Source organism: Musca domestica, unplaced genomic scaffold (genome assembly GCF_030504385.1).
Source record: "Musca domestica strain aabys unplaced genomic scaffold, Musca_domestica.polishedcontigs.V.1.1 46, whole genome shotgun sequence".
NCBI lineage: Eukaryota > Metazoa > Arthropoda > Insecta > Diptera > Muscidae > Musca > Musca domestica.
The window spans coordinates 3,382,745-3,406,785 of record NW_026712336.1 but is presented as its reverse complement, the minus strand read 5'-3'; the positions used below and the strand labels follow the sequence as shown (position 1 = coordinate 3,406,785).

Here is a 24,041-nt window from a genome sequence, read left to right as displayed (position 1 = left end):
AATAGTCCAACGGATTGGTATCCGGAGATTTTGGTGGCCATTGTGCGCTAGAAATAAAGCGAGGAAACTCCTTTTTTAGCCATTCTTGGGTGGCGCGTGCTGAGTGCGATGGTTCTGAGTTCTATTGGATTGTCCAACAATGTCTGCGGCCTATATGTTTGCGAGGCTTTAATACTCTCTCCAGAATATTTTCGCGATATTATTCGGTATTTATTCTGATGCCACGGTCGATTAATACGAGAGGAGAGCGATCATCGCCTGTTATGGCGGCCCACACCATCTCCATGGCCGGCGCAAGAGTTCTGGTGGCCAACCAAATGTGCACATTTTCACCTTACCTCTTTGACAAGTAAACACGATCATTTTTGTTTGTTTACAAACTGCTGCCCAACGAATGTCTTCTCATCGGAGAACACCAAACTAGGCAGTTCGCCACTTTCGGCCAAGCGAAGAAAATTTTTAGATCTTTTGAGTCTATTTTCTTTCTTTTGCTGTGAAAGTTCATGCACGTTTTGGAATTTCAATGGCTTTATCCCGAACTAATTTTTCAATGTTTGCCGAATGGAATATTACGAGATGTTCAGCACACGAGCCATTTTTTGGCCACTGCGACGCGGTTTTCGATCAAGTCGCTTCTTTACTTTTCGAACCATTTCCGCTGATGTTGCTGTTTTCTTCCGTCCACTTCCTTGACGTCAGGCTACGCTACCAGTATCACGGTAACGAGCGATGGTACGAGATACAAAAGATTTATTCACATTTAAATGCTGGAGTGCTCTGGTTAGAGCCACTTGTGGTTTTCCAGCCAAACATAATGAAATCACACCATCACGCTTGAATTCCATCACGAATAACTTTGTTTCTGGAAAATTCTCACCGAAATGCTTTTGTACGCTTGTAACCAACATAATGAGCTGTCAATGGAATAATTTTAAAAGCTGTCGGACGAAAGGCTTAGAAATGACAGCAGTCTGAAGTTGGTTGCAGTTTTTTTATCTCACCCTGTACAAAACATCTTCATATGTTAACCACAGCCATAAACAGTGAGATTTTAATAAAATTTTAGGATTTCCGTTTTTTACTATTTAGTACTTTTCTTACAAGTAGATACAAAGTTGATTTTTTTATGCCCTATAGGGTTGCAATCAAAAAACTACTCTTTACATCGCTCAGAAATTTGACCTATAGGGTATTTTTTTTCATTTCTGGCTTTATTATACCCAATAAAATTTTTGAATACTTACAAGAAATTTTCATCACCCAAACTTTTATTACATAATTATACCCTACAACACTATGTGTTGGGGGTATTATAAGTTTGATTGGGCCAAAAATTATGTAACACCACGAAATATTGATTTCCCACATAGGAAAGTATATATGGATCTTCCTATCTCGCCGAGCTGAGTCGATCTAGCTATGTATGTCCGTCCGTCCGTCTGTCCGTCTGTCCATGTTAATTTGTAATCACTCTACAGGTCGCAATTATGGTCCGATCTTCACGAAATTTAAAATGGAGGTGGGGCTAGGGTCAGAATAGAACCCTATTTCTTTTGGTGATGATCGCATAATATTTAGGGGTTGAAATGGACCAAAAACTGAAAAAATTCCTGATTTTGCACTTGCTCTACAGGTCGCAATTATAGACCAATAGACGCGGAATTTCGCATGTAGCTAGAGTTTAGGGCGGGGAAGAAGCCTACCCATTTGGGTGGTCATCGGGTAATATTTAGCGGGTAAAATAGACCATATCTTTTTTGTTGAAAAAATTCAAAATTTTTCATTAAACCGCGAATATTTTAAATTCCGGCGAAATCACAAAGCCATGACAAGGTTACGTCTGATCTTTACATTGATGTTAACATCCAACAAAACGGATATATAGCAAAATATGTGCGTTATATATGTTTATCAAAGAAGATATGCTTGAAAAATCTCTTATATGTCGAGAACGGCTGAACTGATTTCGACAGATTTCATTAATTCAGAATGGCCTCTTGGCAGGAAAGAAAAAACGTCTAAAAAAAATCGCATAAAAATATCTCTCTAAAGATGAAAATATTGATTTTGTAAAATTTTCTCATATTTTTTCAATTTTGTCATATTTTTGGCATATTTTCATTTTGAATTAAACGTTTTGTAATATTTCTAAAGCTAACAAAACTAAGTAGTTAGGATATCAGGATATCATATACAGATCGCATTTATGGCCCGATGCTTACGAAGTTTTGCATGGAGATAAGATGAGGGTCAGAATAAAAGCCTATTCTTTTTGGAGATGATCGCCATATATTTAGGGGTTGAAATGGACCAAAAAACTGCAAAATTGTCAGCAGGTCGTAATTATCGCCCGATCCTCACGCACATTTGAATGGGGGTTACCGGACATTGCAAAAACCAAGCAGTTTTGGATGGCCTTCCAAAAATATTCAATGTGTGAAGGAGTTTGCCAACTTTTGTAGACAAAATACGAAAATGTCCATTCCAGTGACTTTTTGGAGAATTCACTTCTGACTATTTCGTTAACGTTGATTTCGTTGAAGAATATAGTCAAATGTCTGTATCTCATATAGATGCGTTTCAATCAAAAACCACTAATAAATGTTCATTTTTTGCCACTTCTGAAAGATTATAGGTATTTGGGAAATATTGGTTCCAGATCTAGGAAGACCATTTAAGTGCAACATCTACCAATAAATTGGAAATGGGCAAATTAGTTTATGTTGCTATTATTCGAAAATTAGAGAACGAAACCTGATGGTTTTCTTTTATTATTTGTCACAATATCTTGTAGAATTCCTTCGAGTATCTCGCCTATATAAACTGTATCGTTTATTATAGTGTTGTAGGGTATCCAACGGTCGGCCCTGCTCGACTGTAGCCTTTGCTTACTTGTTTTATTTTCGATTTGTAGATAATGTCCAGCAATCGTTTTCTTTTATTCAATAATATAATATATAATTTAAAATTAATAGATTAGTATAGAATTGTATTCTCTTGTGGAAACAATATTGTTCACAACATTGACAGCAATCCAGTTGCCAACTCTTCAGGAAGTCGTCCATAAATACACATTGCTATTTCATAGGCTGTATCACAATCGTTGAGCCCGTGCTGCTTCTTGCACTCGTCTGTGGCAGTTTTGATGTCAGCTTGATGATCTTTCAGCAACGGCACTTCCATAACTTCTTTCACAAAGTTCTCGTCCACAAATGTTCCATTTTCAAAAGTCTCCTCCAATTCCATGATGCATTTAATGTGACACTTGAAATTATCACTGACGTCATCATGCACCTCGTGCATAAGCTTCTCCATTTCTTCCTGGGATACTGGAAATTTATCATTGCATTGCTTCATGGCATTTAAAATGGCATCCATGTTGGCCTAGAAGGGAAGGTTTTGGAAGGAAATTTATTTCTTATGAAAAAACAAATTTGTAGGAACCGAAATTTGATATAAAATGTGTTTATATAATGGATTTTTCTATAAATGTTTTTGATTCTGTTATCGTGTCTGCTGGAAATCTTGCCTAAACTTGGATAAATTTAGTGTATTGGAAAAAATTATTTTGAAATTTTTTCCTCTTTCCTCAATGATCTAACTATGTTTTCACGACTTTCTTATGATTTCAAACGTGTATGCCTGAAAGCACCCATCACATTTTCGAAAACTACTCTTACAGTCGATTAGGATCTTTAGTTAAACTGTGTAAATACGAGAAATGCTTTAGAAAACTTACCTTTGCCCCCGTGATGTCATACAGGATATAAAACAGCACAAAATGCAAAAGCTTCATAATTCGTTTTACAAAAATCGACGTTTAATATAAACTTGAGAGCCTATGTTTATTGGCAACCTTCTCCCTAAATCCATATTTATATTAAATCTCTATGAACTGTATTTTCCGTGCTAGAATAAATTCGCAATGATTGGCCAACATTTAAATGCCAATTTATTGCTAATTTAAATTTACTATTAATTGAAAATGTCAACTAAAACGATTATCAGTGTGATTGACTTTAGGCTAATTTCAGGGGACCTTGAAATGTACAAACTGCCAAATTTTAAATGTTGGTTTCAAGTTTGAATTTGATTGACATGTTATAGGTTTTTATAGAAAAAAAACTACACTGGTATTAGCAGTGACAACAGTTCAGTTTCAGAATGTTCAAAAGCCCACTATTTGTCTGTCGTTTTACTCCCTCACAAATATAACTACTGGAGGTATAAATCATTTGTTACGGTCGAAATTCGTCTCATCAAAATAACGGTTTTAAGGTCCACGTCTCTTTGGACGAAATAAGTTTCAGGGTATATAGTGTTGCCTGCCTATTCGCACGATAACTCTTAAGGGGAGTATTCGATTTCGTCCAAACTTGGTCGATTATACTATTTTCATAAAACTTAGATCGGATTCGGAGATACGCAAAATCGGCCCAAAGAACATAATTTATCTTTTAAAAAGCAATGAGAGGGACATAGAACAGATGAGATAATGAAAAAAAAAATCCGTGAACTCCTTCGGGCACCTCCCACACAGAGGGACAAGATTTTGAAAAATCACACTTCCCGTGGAATGGCACGTTGTTATACTCAAATAAAACTGAGGACAAATACGAGAATGGACAACATTAGTCTGCTAATTCCGGCACCTCCATCACAAAAAAAAAAAAAAAAAAAAAAAATAAAATAAAATAAAACCAGTAAGGAAAGCTCAAAAGTCGGGCGGGGCCGACTATATGATACCCAACACCACTATGCATATTTAGTAGAGCTCTCGTAAAAAGGTTTATACAGGACATTTCAGAGCTCTAAGAGATATTTGGTACAAAATCAAAATCTATCTAATTCTATCGTGCATTTTACGAACTATAACTATCTGTGAACCGGGTTTCTCCAAATTTGACGTATTAGCTTCTAGACTGAATTCGGTCTTATGTACGAAAATTCAGGTGATTTGGGCTGATATTGACCATTTAGTGCACATTTAACCCGAAATCGGATGAAGATATATATGGGAGCTATGTCCAAATCTGAACCGATTTCGATAAAATTTAAAACAGCTATTCCTGTGCTCCATCTAATACCTGGTACCAAATATCACGGTTGTGGAGTGAATATTACGAATGTAAGGGACTAAAACACTAAATCGGATGAAACTTATATATGGTTGCCATATCTATATCTGAACCAATTTTCACTAAATTTGATATACTTGCTTCTAGGCTGAATTTGGTCCGATGTACTAAAATTCAGTCCATTTGGACTTATATCGGCCATTTGGTGCACAATTAACCCGAAATCGGATGAAGATATATATGGGAGCTATATCCAAATCTGAACCGATTTCGATAAAATTACAAACAGCTATTTCTGGGCTGTATCTTATATCTGGTACCAAATATCATTCTTGTGGAGTGCATATTACGAATGTGAGAGGCTTAAACACCAAATCGGACAAAACATATACATGGGAGCTATAGCTGTCTCTGAACCGATTTTCTCCAAATTTGTTGTATTTGCTTTAAGGCTAATCTCGGTCACATATGCCAAAATTCGGGCCTTTTGGGCTGATATTGGTCATTTGGTGGTCAATTAACCCGAAATCGGATGAAGATATATATGGGAGCTATATCCAAATCTGAACCGACTTCGATAAAATTTAAAACAGCTATTTCTGTGCTCCATCTAATACCTGGTACCAAATATCACGGTTGTGGAGTGCATAGTAGGAATTTGAGGGACTTCAAGATCAAATCGGATGAAAGATATATATGGGAGCTATAGCTATATCTGAACCGATTTTCTCCAAATTTGATATACTTGCTTCTAGGCCGAACTCGGTTGGGTGTGCCAAAATTCAGGTAATTTGGACTGATAGTGGACATTTGGTGGACATTTAACCCGAAATCGGATGAAGATATATATGGGAGCTATATCTAAATTTGATCCGATTCTCACCAAATTCAATAGGGTTCGTCCTTGGGCCAAAAAAATATTGTTTGGAAAATTTTATCTCAATCGGATAATAAATGCGACCTGCAGTTTGTTCACAAGAATACATGGACAGACGGACGGACGGACGGACAGACGGACTGACATGCATAAATCGACTCAGAAAGTGATTCTATGAAGGTTCTCAAAAGTTTCCTTCTCCATGTTACAAACAAATGCACAAAGACATAATACCCTTACCACTATGTGGTGTAGGGTATAAAAAAAATCCGTGAACTCCTTCGGGCACCTCCCACACAGAGGGACAAGATTTTGAATAATCATACTTCCCGTGGAATGGCACATTGTTATACTCAAATAAAACTGGGGACAAATACGAGAATGGACAACATTAGTCTACTAATTCTGGCACCTCCATCACAAAAAAAAATAAAAAAAAAAAATAAAAAAAACCAGTAAGGAAAGCTCAAAAGTCGGGCGGGGCTCTCGTAAAAAGGTTTATACAGAGCATTTCAGAGCTCTATGAGATATTTGGTACAAAATCAAAATCTATCTAATTCTATCGTGCATTTTACGAACTATAGCTATATCTGAACCGATTTTCACCAAGTTTGATGTATTTGATTCTAGGCTGAATTCGGTCAGATTTGCCAAAACTCAGGACATTTGGGCTGATATTGGACATTTGGTGCGCAATCAACACGAAATTGGATGAAGATATATATAGGAGGTATATCCAAATCTGAACCGATATTTGTAAAACTGAAAAAGAAGATATTTCTTGGCTGCATCTGATACCAAATATTATTCTTGTATCGTACATTTTTCGAATTTGAGGGACTTAAAGTACAAATCGGATGAAAGGTATATATAGGAGCTATAGCTGTATCCGACCGATTTTCACTAAATTTGATGTACCAATATTAGCCATTTGCTGCACATTTAATCCGAAATCGGATGAAGATATATTTGGGAGCTATAGCTATATCTGAAACGACTTTTACTAAAATTGGTATCCTTGCTTCTAGGCTGAATTTGGCCAGATATGCCAAAATTCATGCCATTTCGGTTTATATTGGCGATTTGTTGCACAATTAACTCGAAATCGAATGAAGATACATATGGGTGCTATACCCAAATCGGAACAGATTTTGAGAAAATTAAAAGCGACTACTTTTGGGCTTTATCTGATATCTGGTACCAAATATCATTTCTGTGGAGTGCATATTACGAATGTGAGGGATTTAAGGACGAAATCGGATGAAACATATATATGGGAGCTATAGCTTTATCTGAACCGATTTTTACTAAAATTGATGTACTTGCTTCTAAGCTGGTTTCGGTCGGATTTGCCAAAATTGATGCTATTACGGCCATTTGGTGGTCAATAACCCGAAATCGGATGAAGATATATATGGGAGCTATATCCAAATCTGAACCGATTTCGATAAAATTTAAAACAGCTATTCCTGTGCTCCATCTAATACTTGGTACCAAATATCACGGTTGTGGAGTGAACATTACGAATGTAAGGGACTAAAACACTAAATCGGATGAAACATATATATGGTTGCTATATCTATATCTGAACCGATTTTCACTAAATTTGATATACTTGCTTCTAGGCTGAATTTGGTCCGATGTACTAAAATTCAGTCCATTTGGACTTATATCGGCCATTTGGTGCACAATTAACCCGAAATCGGATGAAGATATATATGGGAGCTATATCCAAATCTGAACCGATTTCGATAAAATTACAAACAGCTATTTCTGGGCTTTACCTTATATCTGGTACCAAATATCACGGTTGTGGAGTGAACATTACGAATGTAAGGGACTAAAACACTAAATCGGATGAAACATATATATGGTTGCTATATCTATATCTGAACCGATTTTCACTAAATTTGATATACTTGCTTCTAGGCTGAATTTGGTCCGATGTACTAAAATTCAGTCCATTTGGGCTTATATCGGCCATTTGGAGCACAATTAACCCGAAATCGGATGAAGATATATATGGGAGCTATATCCAAATCTGAACCGATTTTGATAAAATTTAAAACAGCTATTTCTGTGCTCCATCTAATACCTGGTACCAAATATCACGGTTGTGGAGTGCATAGTAGGAATGTGAGGGACTTAAAGATCAAATCGGATGAAAGATATATATGGGAGCTATAGCTATATCTGAACCGATTTTCTCCAAATTTGACATACTTGCTTCTAGGCCGAACCCGGTTGGGTGTGCCAAAATTCAGGTAATTTGGACTGATAGTGGACATTTGGTGCTCATTTAACCCGAAATCGGATGAAGATATATATGGGAGCTATATCTAAATTTGATCCGATTCTCACCAATTTCAATAGGGTTCGTCCTTGGGCCAAAAAAATATTGTTTGGAAAATTTCATCTCAATCGGATAATAAATGCGACCTGCATTTTGTTCACAAGAATACATGGACAGATGCATAAATCGACTCAGAAAGTGATTCTATGAAGGTTCTCAAAAGTAACTATGGGTCTATCTCGTTTCCTTCTCTATGTTACAAACAAATGCACAAAGACATAATACCCTTACCACTATGTGGTGTAGGGTATAAAAAAATAAAATATATAAATACGAAAAAACAGTGAGGAAAGTCAAAAATTGGCCGGAGCTTTCTGACCAGGGACATTACAGATAAGTATGATCCAATGGTCATCTAAAATGCTAGACTTCTTCGCTATCCTTACCTCTCTTTTTAATTGTGTGATCAGAAAATTGTTCTGTTTTTTGTACATTTGAACCCCTAAATATTTTGCGATCATCTCCAAAAGCAAGAGGCCCCACTGTATCTGCAAAATTAGACTCATCTATATGATTAGCTTGTCTACCATATTTGGCTATATTCGTCAACGAAATCAGCATAAAAAACAGAAGTTTGCCTTTTGTGTATTTTGGATTTCCCCTTTAATGTGTTTTCCGCGTTTCGGTAGAATGGAAATGTTGGTATTTTTTCACACAAAAGTAGTGGTCCGTTCTACCCGCTGTCCTAAACTCTAACTTCATGTGAGATATCGGGTCCTTTGGTTTTTATTTGTGACTTTTATAACGGCTGCAAAATCAGGAAAATTTTTAGTTGTTGGTCCATTTCAATCCATAAATATATTGCGGACATTTTTAAAAACAATTGGCATAGCTCGTCAGAGCCTAACCCTACTCCTATGAAAATTTTCGTGAGGATCGAACGATAATTTTAATCTGTATATAATAACCCCAACCTGTGTTGTAGAGTGAAAAAATATTACAAAATGTGTCCTTCAATATTATAAGTCAAATTGAAAAAATCGAAGCGATAAAAATGAGAAAAAAAAATAAAATATAACAAAATGCTACGAAACCTATATTAACTATTATTATTCTTTTATGGCAAGAGGACATTCTGAATTGCAAAGGTTTGTCAAAATCGGTCCAGCCATTATTAAGATATAAGCATTCTAGCTAACATCCCTTTCCTTTGTATACACACATTGTATATATTTCGCTATATATCCGATATTTTTACAATCGGCATTTACGTAACGGTCAGAATTGATCTTTTCGCGTATTTGTAATTTCGCCCGGATTAAAAATATTCGCAGTTTAATGGGAAATTTCACTTTAATTTAACAGTAAAGTTATGGTATATTTCACCCGCTAAATATTACCCGATGACCATCAAAATTAAAAAAATTCTGCCCAGCCCTATGCTCTAGCCCCAATGGTCGAATGGTCTATAATTGCGATCTGTAGAGCAACTGCAAAATCAGGAAAATGTTCAGTTTTTGGCCCATTTCAAACCCTAAATATTTTGCGATCATCTCCAAAAGCAATAGGCTTCTATTCTGATCATAAAAATATAACAAAATGCTACGAAACCTATATTAACTATTATTATTCTTTTATGGCAAGAGGACATTCTGAATTGCAAAGGTTTGTCAAAATCGGTCCAGCCATTATTAAGATATAAGCATTCTAGCTAACATCCCTTTCCTTTGTATACACACATTGTATATATTTCGCTATATATCCGATATTTTTACAATCGGCATTAACGTAACGGTCAGAATTTATCTTTTCGCGTATTTGTAATTTCGCCCGGATTAAAAATATTCGCAGTTTAGTGGGAAATTTCACTTTAATTTAACAGTAAAGTTATGGTATATTTCACCCGCTAAATATTACCCGATGACCATCAAAATTAAAAAAATTCTGCCCAGCCCTATGCTCTAGCCCCATGCTAACTTCCGCGTCGGAAACCCTAAATATTTTGCGATCATCTCCAAAAGCAATAGGCTTCTATTCTGATCATAGCCCTACCTCCATTTTAAATTAAGTGAGGATCGGCCCTAATTGCGACCTGTAGAGTGATTCGAAATTAATATGGACAGACGGAGGGGCGGACAATTTAGTGCACAATTAGTCCGAAATCGGTTGGAGATGCATAAATCGACTCAGAAAGCGATTCTATTTTACTATGGGTTTAACTCGTTTCCCTCTTCATGTTACAAACAAATGCACAAAGACATAATAACCCTACAACTATGTGGCGTAGTGTATATATACCGTCATATCCGTGCTCGTTTTACTCTGAATTGTTAAACGAAATCATTCCTCATATTCAATATTTTGATTTTACCACATTCAAGTTCACATTAATATTCTCTCATTTGCACAATAAATTCAAATATATATATATATAGAACAATTGAAGTTAGATTTCAAAATGTAATTACATTTCAAAACATAAAAGCTAGAGTCTCCTAAAGACATAGTACAATTTTGTAAGCTGTATCGCAATCGTTGGACCCCTTGATGTTCTTGCATTTTTCGGCAGCTTGTATAACCTGTTTCTCCTGACCCTTCAGAAGAGAGACAGAAAGTGCTTTCTTCTCAAAGGTTTTGTCATCGAATGTTCCGTTCTTCATAATGCCTTCCTTTTCCAACACGCATTTCATAGAACATTTAAAATTTTCCGTAACATTGGCATACATGTTCTCTAAAAACATATCCATTTCTTTCTGGGTTATGGAATGTTTTAACAGGCAGTCCTTCATGGCCAAGGAGAGGCTGTCCAAATCGGCCTGAAAAAAAAAAATAAAATTTTGATTTAATTAACGAATATTTATTTTCGAATACAGACAGGAAAGTTGGCGAAAAAAGGATTGGGTTAAATGTTAATTTCTCACTCTCTCTCTCTCTCTCTCTCTTTGTCCCTTCTAAAAACCCATCTCCATTCTGACAAACTGTATACTTGTGAATAAGGAGTATATAGTTTCCAAGTCGTTTACCTTTATATATGCGGCTCCACAAAATAGAGAAAATATTAGAATATATTTTAAATTCATTGTGACTTGATCCCAAGAACTTCACTGAGGTTTTCACTCTATTTTGATTATTTAAGCCCTTATATATGTGAATAAATTTGTTTAGGTAGTCATGTCACACCAATGTTTCAGCACTTAAAATGGTATTTGTGATGTAGCAGGCAGTTATTTCGGATATTTACCAATTATTTTGAATTTTGCAGACAGCTAGCAGTTGGTTCATGCTGCATGGGTCACAAAATAATTTGAAATTAAATTTTTCAATTGAACCATAACGTCTGGGCAAGATTGATAATTTTTCACAAGAGCGAAGTTCTACCTAACATAAATTTCCCAAAATTGTCAAATCACTCAAATTATCTTAGTCTGGCATTTGTTTTACATTTGGAATACTTGACTTTTAGTCTTTAGATTTCAGAGTGAGCGTTGACAGGTGCCAAAAATAAGCCCAATATTAAGTGATATATGACTGGTTCAAATTTGGCAAATATTTTGAGACATGTGCCGACGGCAAATTCTAAATTGCAGACAATCCTTGCCCCCATATAATGGTACCTCCTTATTTTCGATATTTTGGTGATTTAAACGAGATTATTTACCGCATATGTCTCAAATTTGATATTTGAAGTTCGCAATGGATACTACAGCCTAAGTCAGTCATAGACCCCATATAAAGGTCCCTCTCGATATTTGGTATTTTGATGATTTTAGCGACATTATTCACCCGAATTGTTTCAAATTTGGTATTTGAAGTTCGCAATGGATACTACAGCCTAAGTCAGAAAATTGTCTGTACAGGTCCACGGGTTCGTATAGCCCCAATATATCGGTACCTATCGATATTTGGTATTTTGGTATTTTTATCGGAATTGTTTCAAATTTCGCATTTGCAGTTCGTAATGGATACTACAGCCTTTTACAGAAAATTGTCTGTGCAGGTCCACGTCTTCGTATAGACCCCATATAACGGTACCTCCCGAAATTTTGTATTTTGATGATTTTAGCGACATTATTCACCGGAATTTTTTCTAGTTTCGTATTTGAAGTTCGCAATGGATACTACAGCCTAAGTCAGAAAATTGTCTGTACAGGCCCACGGGTTCGTATAGCCCCAATATAACGGTACCTATCGATATTTGGTATTTTGACGATTTTAGCGACGTTATTTATCGGAATTGTTTCAAATTTCGCATTTGCAGTTCGTAATGGATACTACAGCCTATTACAGAAAATTGTCTGTGCAGGTCCACGTCTTCGTATAGACCCCATATAACGGTACCTCCCGAAATTTTGATGATTTTAGCGACATTATTCACCGGAATTGTTTCTAACTTGGTATTTGAAGTTCGCAATGGATACTACAGTCTATGGCAGAAAATTGTCTGTGCAAGTCCACGTCTTCGTATAGTCCCCATATAACGGTACCTCCTGAAATTTGGTATTTTGATGATTTTAGGGATATTATTCACAGGAATTGTGAAGCCTAAGACAGAAAATTGTCTTTGCAGGTTCACGTTTTGGTATAGCCCCCAATAATGATTTTATTCACCGATTTTTTTTCAAGTTTTGCATTTGAATATCTTTATGGCTTATGACAAAAGTTACCTTTGCAGATCCACGTCGTCGTATAGATTCTAATATAACGGCTACATTCGGTATTTTTAAGATTCTAAGAATTTTTAATGGATTTTTTTTTGAAACTTGCCAAATTCGTTCCAAATTGTGGAGGGTATTAAAAGTTCGGCAAGGCTGAAATTACAGCTTTTACTTTTTTTTTAGTAATTTTGCATTTTATTTCAAAATTTAATAGAATATTACCACAAAACAATTTATTATTATATATAAGAATAAGTATTCACTCGGTATATCAAGAACTAAACTCCCACTCCCTCTCTCACTCCCACTCCCACTCCCTCTTTTACTCCCACTCTCTCTCTCACTCTGTGCAACCTACTGCACAGACAATGTACGATGACCGTAAAGACATTTCACAATCTTAAATATGGTATCACATTCGTTCGCGCCCTTTACAGTTTTGCATTCTTCAATTGTCTTATGTATATCATTCTCATGCGTATTAAGAGCTGGATTTTCCTGGGAGTGCTTGATAAATGCCTCCTCGTCTAGGGTGCCATTTTTGAAAATATGTTCCTTTTCCAAAACGCATTTCATATGGCATTTAAAGGTGTCACTGAATTCGGCATTTTTGTCCTCGAAGAATTGTCTTTGTTCAGCTTCAGTTATAGGATGGTCCTTGCTGCAGGCTTCAATGGCAGCAGTAAAGCTCTTTTTGTCAGCCTAGATAGAGAATATCACTAAATTTTGTTCTGTTTCATTTTCAATATTTTCAGGATCTTACTTTAACAACTGCAATGGTTATTACCAAATACAAAAATAAGGAAAAGTATTGAAACTTCATTGCTGGTCCTTTTAGCAACGGATGAAAGTTGAAGACTTCTGATTATTGCATAGTACATCGATAAATTTATAGGAATTCAGATTAAAATTTTTTGTTCCTCTATTGTTGGATTTGTTTAATAATTATTCAATTTGTGCTTAATGAAACGAGAAATTTATATACAAATAAATTATAATTAATTTTTTCCTTAATTTTCAAATTAACTGCTTCATTGAAAATAAATTCGTACTAGTCGTTGGCTGACACGGAGTTCGCATCAGGTCAGCTTTAAAATTATGGAAAGAGCTTAAAGAGAGCTAAAACGTTTCTCGCTTGTTAAAAAAAATACAAGAAAAACCACACTTAATTCGGCTGGGCCTAAATTTTAGTAACCTCAAAATTGGGTAAAGAAAAATATTTTACCATTTTGCAACAACAGAAAAAAATTTATATAAAAGTGTCTGAATTCAATCGTGTTCCGCTTCAAACTCCAAATACCAGTAATACCGTTTAGACAATGCAGTCATTTTTTTTTAAAAAAGCATAAAGAGGGTGAGGCCCTTATATGATGGCCATATCAAAACGGGAATCTATGTAGACAAACTTAATACTACAAGGATAGTTATCTCTTGCAGCCTTAAATACCAAATTAAACATATAACAAGTAAGCAAAGGCTACAGTCGAGCGGGGCCGACCGTTGAATACCCTACAACACTATAATAAACGATACAGTTTATATAGGCGAGATACTCGAAAGAATTCCACAAGATATTGTGACAAATAATAAAAGAAAACCATCAGGTTTAGTTCTCTAATTTTCGAATAATAGCAACTTAAACTAATTTGCTCATTTCCAATTTATTGGTAGATGACGTGCAACATTTATGGTCTTCCTAGATCTGGAACAACACAACAACACATACATACACAACACATAGTGTTGTAGGTTATGAAAAAAGCTGTGTTCGGCCGGGCGGATCTTTGAATACCCTACACCATTAGGAACGAATTTGGCAATTTTCAAAAAAATAAAAACCGTTAATAATTCTGCTAAAATTTTAAAAATACCGAATGTAGCCGTTATGTTAGAGTCTATACGACGACGTGGACCTACATAGGCAACACTTGTCATAAGCCATTAGAATATTCATATGCGAAACTTGAATAAAATCTTCAAAATACCGAATATAGGGGGTACAGTTATATGGGGGCTATACGAAGACGTGGACCTGCATACAGAAGTGTTTGTCATAGGCTGTAGTACCCATTATGAACTTCAAATATCAAATTTGAAATAATTCTGGTGAAAAATGTCGCTAAAATCATCAAAGTTCCGAAAATAGGGAGGTAACGTTAAATGGGGCTATACAAAAAGGTGGACCTACATGGCTTACTTTCAATACCAAAAGTCCTCCAGATATAAAAACTGTAACAAAGTCGAACGCCATAATTTTAACTTTTTTGTGAAATTTTATTGAATGAATGCAAAAAATGTCGGAAATAGCATCAAATTTTAGAATAAGTTTAGATTTGTTCGAATTGGTCACCTCTGGCAACATTCGGGCAGCGTGTGACTGTTTCATGGACCTTCAAACGGCCAATTAAACAGTCACACGCTACCCGAATGTTGCTCTGCGGTATTTTGACCCATTTCCGGCGAAGCGCTTGACTGAGGTGATCGACACTTTGTTATTTTTTATTGCCTACCTTGCTTTCCAAAACATTTTAGACACAATAGTCCAACGGATTGGTATCCGGAGATTTTAGTTTTCAGCTGACCTCTTTGGCAAGTAAACACGATCATTTTGTTTTGTTTGTTTTTCGGCAGTTCACCACTTTCGGCCAAGCGAAGCAACCCTTTAGGCCTTCGTTCGGAAGCTAGAGAAATTTCCACAGATGGATAGACGGACATACGGACAGACCGACGGACATTGCTAAATCGGCATAGAACTGTATGCTGATCAAGAATACATGCACTTTGTGGGGTTTAAAATGTATATTTCGAGGTGTTACAAACGAAATGACAAACTTAAAATACCCTCCACACTATGGTGGAGGTATAAAAATTGGACACCATCATATCCAAATCCTTGAAACCAAGAGTGAACTCAATATCAAATTTAGGGACTGAAGCTTGAGTATAAGACTAATCCTAAATTTATTACCAAAACCATCTCCATATCTTAACCACAGTAACCAATACTGACATCTAAATAAAATTTCGAGATTCCATGTCAATCCCTTTACCCGATTTAGTACCACTTACTATTTTTAAAAATTATAGTACACATTTCTAAAACTCAATTCCAGATACCAACAGCAACTCAATATCAACATTTGTTTATTACCGACCATTTAATTATTTTTGTAGAATTTCCGAACCAACGCTAAATTTCAAATACAGATACCGTCTGTAATCTAAATATCAAATTTCAGAATTTCATCTTTATCTCCTCACCCAATAGTACCATTCAGTACTTTACGTACAATTATAGTACACATTTCCAAAACCCCCTTCACATGTCCAGGCTACACAAAAAAAGCGATACTAATACCAAATTTCAGATTTCGAGCACTATCTGTTTAACCAATACAAAATTGCACCAATACAGTACTGTTTAGTACTTTTCATGCATTTGTAACCATTTCCAAAACCACCTCTTTATCATAAACCAACCATCAACAGGGATGCCAATACAAAATTTCAAAATTCCAGATTCATCCGTTCACCCTAAACCAATCTTTTCCCAATTTAGTGCAATTAAGTACAGTTCTCACACCTAGTAAAAATTTCCAAAACTACCTTCATATACCAAAATTATTTTCCAACCATTCACATAATGCCAAATGGCACCGTTTTAGAAGTTTAGTAAAATTTTAAAACTGTTCGTGATCTTAAAGTTCGAATTTCTAAGAACCCTTTGGCACATTTATCCTGCACTCCATCAGTGACTCTAATTCCAAATTCTGACTTATTCCGTTTGCTACATGTATACATAATCTTTCATAGCTTAAGAATTGCAAGCCGGATACGACAGAATTTTTTCTCATTTTTCAACGGATATAATAAGTTTGGTCTAATAAAACAAAATTTTACCAGAACCGAAATTCAAAAAAATTAATCATTTCGAAAAGGAGATACTCCTATTAGACCCTGTATCAAATTTGAAAATCATATCAGGGACTAACATTATCCCCAAATCGGTTCAACTTAAAATATTTCACTATTCGGCAAATACCTACATATTACCACATTTAAATATTTTGCCACGTTATTACTCGTTTCTCAATTAGTTTCGATGCTAGTTCTACAACAATTGAGAGATACATGAATCTACTCTTTAGCTTTCCTTAATCAATTTTAAAGTTGACACTGCTTTGGACTTTTCAACACCGATTAATATATGCACTGTAACTGCAGCAATTCTTTAATTAAATGCATAGGTATAGCAAAGTTTTATTATAAATATTTTTTTCTTTAAAAATGTCACTCAATGCACAAATAAATTATGATAGGCATAACCACATTTGGCCAACTTGAAAGCCGTATCACAATCGTTGACACCCTTTACATTTTTACACTTTTCAGCAGTTTTACGAATTTCATCCTCATGATTTTTGAGGGAGGGAATTTGCAGAGCACCTTTTACAAAGACTTCAGTGTCCAGCATTCCATTCTTCAAAATATGTTCCTTTTCCAGGACACACTTGACGTAACATTTTAAAGACTCACTGAATTGCATGGTTTTGTCCTCGACGAATTGTTTCATTTCTTGTTCGGTGACTGGATACTGCTTTGAGCAGGCATCGATTGAGGCAATAAAGCTTTTCTTATCGGCCTGGAAGAAAGGAAAATGTGTGATATAATTTGATATTTAATAAATGTATCAACTGACTCTTATAGTTCCTATGGCGAATGCCATGTACACCAAGCCAATGTAGAGAAATTTCATCATTGGTGTGTTACTCTGAAAGGTTAACTTTAACTATTGTGGGAGTTGGGGAAATGTTGATGAATTTATATGAACATTGTTCTGTGCGTGTGTTTTGATAAAATAATTTAGTAATTATTATAATTATGTTAAATGAAGTGCCGAATTTATATGCAAATTATTTATAATTAAATGTTTTTTTTTTTTTAATTTTGAGACTATATGATACTTAACAAATTATAAGTCACAAGGGTTGTTGTACTTCCTGAGAAAATTTTCAATTTAAAAATGAATTCTCGATTAACATTTTTAAAATTTGATCCTCGAAGCCATGCACATTTTCCTTGTAATTGTATCGCCGATATCAGACCACAACCGTAAATATGTTTCTACATCTAATATATGGATAATTCCACTCTATGTGAGGCAAGTGACACCGTCTTTTTGAAACCTCATGTCATGTAAGTAAAGCTCTCGCATTTTGACCTTGAAAGCACAATATCATCTAACAGTAGCGCTCATCATTCACAGTATGATGCCAACAGCCCCGAAACCGCACGAAACTGTGACTTTTTATACCGTACACTCCATAGTGGTAACGGTATTATGTCTTCGTACACTTACTTGTAACATGGAGGAAGAAGCGAGATAGACCCGTAATTACTTTAGAGGATCTTCATAGAATCACTTTCTGAGTCGATTTGTTAATATCAGTCACTCTGTCCGTCTGTCCATGTATTTTTGTTAACAAAATACAGGTCGCATTTGTTATCCGATTGAGATGAAATTTTCCAAACAATATTTGTTTGGCCCAAAGACGAACCCTATTGAAATTGCTGAGAATCAGTTCAAATTTAGGTATAGCTCCCATATATGTATCTTCAAATGGCTAATATTAGCCAAAATGGAGTGAATTTTGGCACTTCCGATTGAACTCAGCCTAGAAGCAATTACGTCAATTTTGGAGAAAATCGGTTCAGATATAGCCGTAGCTCTTATATAGTTGCTTCATCGATTTGGGGTTTAAGTTCCCTACCATTCGTAATATGCAATCCACAATAAAAATATATGGTACCCAATATAAGATACAGCCCAGAAATACCTTTGTCAAATTTTATTGGAATCGGATCAGAATTGGATCAGAATTGGAACAGCCCAAATGAATTGAATCTTGGCAATTCCGACTGAATTCATCCTAGAAACAAGTACTTAAGTCCTTAAGTGTTTTAGTCCCTCACATTCGTAATATGCATTTGACAACAATAATATTTGTTGTTTTGCTCGGAAATACCTTTTTTTAAATTTTATCGAGATCGCCTAAGAATTGGATATAGTTCCCACATAAAGGGTGAGATAACAAACTGCAACAAAGTCAAACGCGATAATTTTTACTTTTTTTTAAATTTTATTGAATGAAAGCAAAAAATGTTGGAAATAGCCTCAAATTTTAGAATAAGTTTAGATTTGTACGAATTGATCACCTTTGGCACGAATTATAGCCCTCAAACGGCCAATGAAACCGTCACACGCTGCCCGAATGTTGATCTTTGCACATTCCCGTCGAAGCGCTTGCTTGAGGTAATTGACATTTGCTTTCCAAAATACTCCAGACACCGTAGCTCAACGGATTCCGGATCCGGAGATTTTGGTGGCCATTGTGCGCTGGAAATACTTGGGTGGCGCGTGCTGAGTCCTGTTGGAATGTCCAAGGTCTGCTGCCAAAATGTTTGCGTGTCCAAGAATATTTTCGCTATAATATTCGGCATTTATTCTGATGCCATGGTCAATTAATACGGGCGGAGAGCGACCATCAGCCGTTATGGCGGCGCTGGTGGCCAACCGAAGGTGCACATTTTCAGCTGACCTCTTTGGTAAATAAACACGATCATTTTGTTTGTTTACGAACTGGTGGACAACGAATATTTTCTCATCGGAAAAAAACTAATTCGGCAGTTCACCACTTTCGGCCAAGCGAAGCAACTCTTTAGCTCTTTTGAGTCTATCTTCTTTCTGTTGAGGTATAAGTTCTTGAACTTTTTGGAGTTTAAATTGCTTTACCCCGAGCTCATTTTTCAATATTTGCCGAATGGAATATTGCGAAATGTTCAGCTCGCGAGCCATTTTTCGGTCGTTGCGATGCGGGTTTCGATCAAATCGCTAATTTACTTTTCGAACCATTTTTACTGATGTTGCTGTTTTCTTCCGTCTACATCCTTGACGTCGGGCTACGTTACCAGTATCACGGTAACGAGCGATGGTATACCACACAAAAGATTTATTCACATTTAAATGCTGGAGGGCTCTAACGATAGCCACTTGTGGTTTTCCAGCCAAATATAAAGAAATTACACTACCACGCTTGAATTCTATCACGAATAACTTTTTCTCTGGAATATTCTCACCAAAATGCTTTTGTGCGCTAGTAAACAATATAATGAACTGTCTCTGGAATAATTTTAACAGCTGTCGGACGAGTGGCTTAGAAATTACAGCAGTCTGAAGTTGAATCCAGTTTTTTCATCTCACCCTGTATATAAAAGCGATTTCCATATTCACCATATCCCATTTTCTTTATCCTACAAACTAATGCACCAAGACATGATACCCTTTACAATTGTAACGAAGGATATGCGAGTAAGGGAAAATAATTATCTGACATATAACAATGTGCAACGGCAAATCTGAGCGGGGGAAATTCTAAGTGGATGTGATTGTACTCGGTTAGTAGATGTAAATCTTAAAGGGCTTTTTGGTTCCCAGGCCAGATTATAAATATGTATCCTTATCCTCAAATATTTTGCATAATTTAAGCTGGAGCATTAAATTTTATACAGGTCATGGCGGCTTACGTTAGTTTATAGCCCTCCATATTTCGACAAATTTCGGTTGTTTGAGTTCTTGGTAAAAAGAAAGGGTTCTTAACAAAAATTATCAAAATGAAATTATGAAAATGAATGAAGATTAGGAGATAAATTTCCACTATTTCCAGGGTTCTCTCTCTGTATTGAAAAACACATTTGGCACTGGCCTGAAAATTGTTGCACAGTGTAATATATTGTTTTGCGAAGAAACTAAGACAAAATAATGCATCTTATTTATTTATATTTGTTAAGATTTAGGTGAAAAGGGCAATCCCTTAAAAAAACTGTCAATTTCCAATCCATCAATATTTTATTTTTAAAAATATTTTTTTCAGATCAGTGAACAAATGTAGTGTGATCCACAAACAGACATTTTCCCAATTTGAAAGCCGTATCGCACTCATTGCTGCCCTTTATGTTTTTACACTCGGCTAGGGTTTTCAGGACCTCAGCTTGGTGGTTTTTCAAAGAAGGCATTTGCAGGGCGTGTTTTAAAAACGAATCTGCATCCATTTTTCCGTTTTTGAAAATATGCTCCTTTTCCAATATGCATTTTGTGTGACATTTAAAATCATTACTAAATTGAACGGTTTTATTCTCATAAAAGGATTTAATTTCGTCCTCTGATACTGGAAATAGCTTTTTGCAAGCCTCAACTGATGCGGCATAGGTTTCCAAATCAGCCTGAAAATAAGAACAAAATATTAATTTACATCCTTGGATGGATATTCAGAAACCTACAATTATAATATCCGCAAAGAAAGCTAGGCACACCAATGCACTGTAGAGAAACTTCATTTTTAATGGTCTTTAGTCGATGGGCAAAACGATGACTATTGGATGTTGCAAGAATTTTGTAAAATTTATATGGTATTTAGCCGGCGCTCTTTAAAACGAATTAAGTAATTATTGTACTTACGTTTAATTAGAAGCCAAATTTAGACGTTAATAGTTTTAAATTACACGCATGTTTTTGTCAAATTTCAATTTAAATAATACTATAATCAATTAAAACCCAAGGGATTATGCAAATAGAGCTAAAAATAGACGACACGTGTATTGGCGTTTTGAAAGTTTATACCGAAGAGTAACCTAAATAGAGGTACAAATTTCCCCCTCTTCCATTTATTTATACCCACCACCATAGTATGGAGCTTAATGTACACTTCATGCTATACCATTCCTCGAAATATAAATTTTAGACCCTACAAAGTATTTATATTCTTGATCAGCATAAAGTACTATAGAATTTTCTTTTTAGCGATGACCGTCCGTTCCACTGTCTGTCTGTCCGTTATGGAAATAATGTAGCTTCCGAACGAATTGAAATTTGAACGAATGAAAATTTTACTCAGGTGTGTGTTTACTCTGCAGGATTTTTGGTATTGAAAATGGGCTATATATTCAGCATGTTGATGATTTTTCGACATTATTCACCGGAATTTTTGCAAATTTCGTATTTGAAGTTCATTATTACAGAAGATTACATATGGTCCAGATCTTCGTATAGCCCCTATCTTACGGTACCCCTTTATGATTTCATAACTTGTGTCACAATTCTCACCGAAAATGCATTAAACTTGAATTTTCTAATGGGTACTACAGCCCATGACACAAAATTCCATATGTACGTCCAGGTGTATGTATAGGCAAATATAACGGTACTCCCGATAATAAGTATTTTTATGATTCTTACAGAAATTTTCAACAGATTTTTTTTTTCAACATTTGATTTTCTTTCTTGGTCGAAGGTATTCAATGTTTGGCCCGTCCGAACTTACTGCTATTTTACTTGTTTTTGTACACTACATCACATAGTGGTGTCTTTGTGAATTTGTTTGTAACCTGTGTAACCCTGTATATCGCACAGGGTTAGATAAAAAAAAACTGCAACTAACTTCAGACTGCTGTCATTTCTAAACCACTCGTCCGACAGCTGTTAAAAGTATTCCAGTGACAGCTCATTATATTATTTACAAGCGTACAAAAGCATTTTAGTGAGAATTTTCGAGAAAAAAAAAAAAGTTATACGTCATTGAATTCAAGCGTGATAGTGTGATTTCTTTATATTCTGGAAAACCGTAAGTGCCTATCGTTAGAGCACTCCAACATTTGAATGTGAATAAATCATTTGTGTCTGGTATCATCGCTCGGTAGCGTAGCCCAAAGTCAAGGAAGTGAACGGAAGAAAACAGCAACATCAGCAGAAATGGTTCGAAGAGTAAAGAAGTAAGCAGTGTCCGAAAATGGCTCGTGAGCTGAGCATATCGCAATATTCCGTTCGGAAAGTATTGTAAAATGAGCTCGGGTAAAGCCATTCGAATTCCGAAAAGTGCAAGAATTTACACCACAACAGAAAGAAAATAGACTCAAAAAAGCTAAAGAGTTGCTTCGCTTGGACGAAAGTAGTGAACCCCCTGAATTTGGTTTTCTCCGATCAGAAAACATTCGTTGTCCAGCAGTTTGTAAACAAACAATATGATCGTGTTTACTTGCCAAGAGGTCATGTGCACCTTAGGTTGGCCATGGTGATGGTGTGTGCCGCCATAACAGCCGATGGTCTCTCTCCGCTCGTATTAATCGACCGTGCCATCAGAGTAAATGCCGAATATTATCGCTAAAATATTCTGTAGGGTGTATTAAATCCGTGGGCACGCAAAAATTTTGGCCGCAGACCTTGGACATTCCAGCAGGACTCAGCACCATCACACTCGGCACGCGCCACCCAAGAATGCTTACAAAATGGGGTTCATCGCTTCCTTCCCGGGGCACAATGGCCACCAACATCTCCGGATACCAATCCGTTGGACTATTGTGTCTGGAGTATTTTGGAAACAAGGTTGGCACTAAAAAATACCAAAGTGTTGATCAAGCGCTTCACCGGGAATGGACCAAAATACCGCAAAATACAGTGACGGTTTCACTGGCCGAAGGCTATAATTCGTGCCAAAGGTGACCAATCCAAACTTATTCTAAAATTTGTTGCTATTTCCGACATTTTCTATTTCATTCAATAAAATTTAAGAAAAATGTAAAAATTTGGACGTTTGACTTTGCTGCAGTTTTTTTATTACACCCTGTACATATATTTTATCCGACTCGGAGTTTTAAGTCCCTCACATGCGTAATATGCACTCCACAAGAATGATATTTGGTACCAGATGGAGTTTAAACATACCCCTATCAAATTCTATCGATATCGGTTCAGATAAGGATATAGCTCCCATATGTATCGTTATCCGGTATCATGTTTATTATGCACCAATTGCTAAATTCAGCTCAGAAGGAAGCCCCCGTTTGTTGAAAATTATAATCCCGCTGATTTAGATATAGTTCATAAATTGTGACTACTCTAAACCCATGATAGACATTGAAAAAGGGTTCATAGTTGGCATGATCTTCTTCACATAAATTCCCAACATAAGTTTGTTTTTTTTTTTACGGCCGCCCCGCCGCCTTTTGACATTTCTACACTGGTTAATTTTAATTTTTTTCACAAATGTTCCTTTCATTTTGTGTATCCATTTCATTGCACAATAAAG

General features: G+C 35.8%; 5 protein-coding genes across 5 annotated transcripts; all 5 read right to left on the bottom strand.

The window, feature by feature from the left end:
• Positions 1 to 2,892: 2,892 nt before the first annotated feature.
• LOC101891997 (general odorant-binding protein 56h) lies at positions 2,893 to 3,949 on the bottom strand. The gene is made up of 2 exons (XM_005185179.4): positions 3,740 to 3,949; positions 2,893 to 3,384 (listed from the first exon to the last, which is right to left on the bottom strand). The coding sequence occupies exons 1-2, from the start codon at positions 3,794 to 3,796 to the stop codon at positions 3,016 to 3,018; spliced, it is 426 nt and encodes a 141-aa protein (XP_005185236.1). The 5' UTR covers positions 3,797 to 3,949; the 3' UTR covers positions 2,893 to 3,015.
• Positions 3,950 to 10,649: 6,700 nt separating this feature from the next.
• On the bottom strand, positions 10,650 to 11,539 carry LOC105261915 (general odorant-binding protein 56h). Its single transcript, XM_011294918.3, has 2 exons — positions 11,272 to 11,539; positions 10,650 to 11,064 (listed from the first exon to the last, which is right to left on the bottom strand). Exons 1-2 carry the CDS (start codon positions 11,326 to 11,328, stop codon positions 10,744 to 10,746), a joined length of 378 nt encoding a protein of 125 aa, XP_011293220.1. The 5' UTR covers positions 11,329 to 11,539; the 3' UTR covers positions 10,650 to 10,743.
• Positions 11,540 to 13,109: 1,570 nt separating this feature from the next.
• Positions 13,110 to 13,751, bottom strand: LOC101891822 (general odorant-binding protein 56h-like). The gene is made up of 2 exons (XM_011294922.3): positions 13,667 to 13,751; positions 13,110 to 13,605 (listed from the first exon to the last, which is right to left on the bottom strand). Exons 1-2 carry the CDS (start codon positions 13,724 to 13,726, stop codon positions 13,258 to 13,260), a joined length of 408 nt encoding a protein of 135 aa, XP_011293224.1. The 5' UTR covers positions 13,727 to 13,751; the 3' UTR covers positions 13,110 to 13,257.
• A 3,404-nt stretch (positions 13,752 to 17,155) lies between these two features.
• On the bottom strand, positions 17,156 to 17,681 carry LOC109612875 (general odorant-binding protein 56h-like). The gene is made up of 2 exons (XM_020037340.2): positions 17,603 to 17,681; positions 17,156 to 17,545 (listed from the first exon to the last, which is right to left on the bottom strand). The coding sequence occupies exons 1-2, from the start codon at positions 17,660 to 17,662 to the stop codon at positions 17,198 to 17,200; spliced, it is 408 nt and encodes a 135-aa protein (XP_019892899.2). The 5' UTR covers positions 17,663 to 17,681; the 3' UTR covers positions 17,156 to 17,197.
• Positions 17,682 to 20,784: 3,103 nt separating this feature from the next.
• Positions 20,785 to 21,403, bottom strand: LOC109612874 (general odorant-binding protein 56h-like). The gene is made up of 2 exons (XM_020037339.2): positions 21,241 to 21,403; positions 20,785 to 21,183 (listed from the first exon to the last, which is right to left on the bottom strand). The coding sequence occupies exons 1-2, from the start codon at positions 21,295 to 21,297 to the stop codon at positions 20,836 to 20,838; spliced, it is 405 nt and encodes a 134-aa protein (XP_019892898.1). The 5' UTR covers positions 21,298 to 21,403; the 3' UTR covers positions 20,785 to 20,835.
• Positions 21,404 to 24,041: the final 2,638 nt, after the last annotated feature.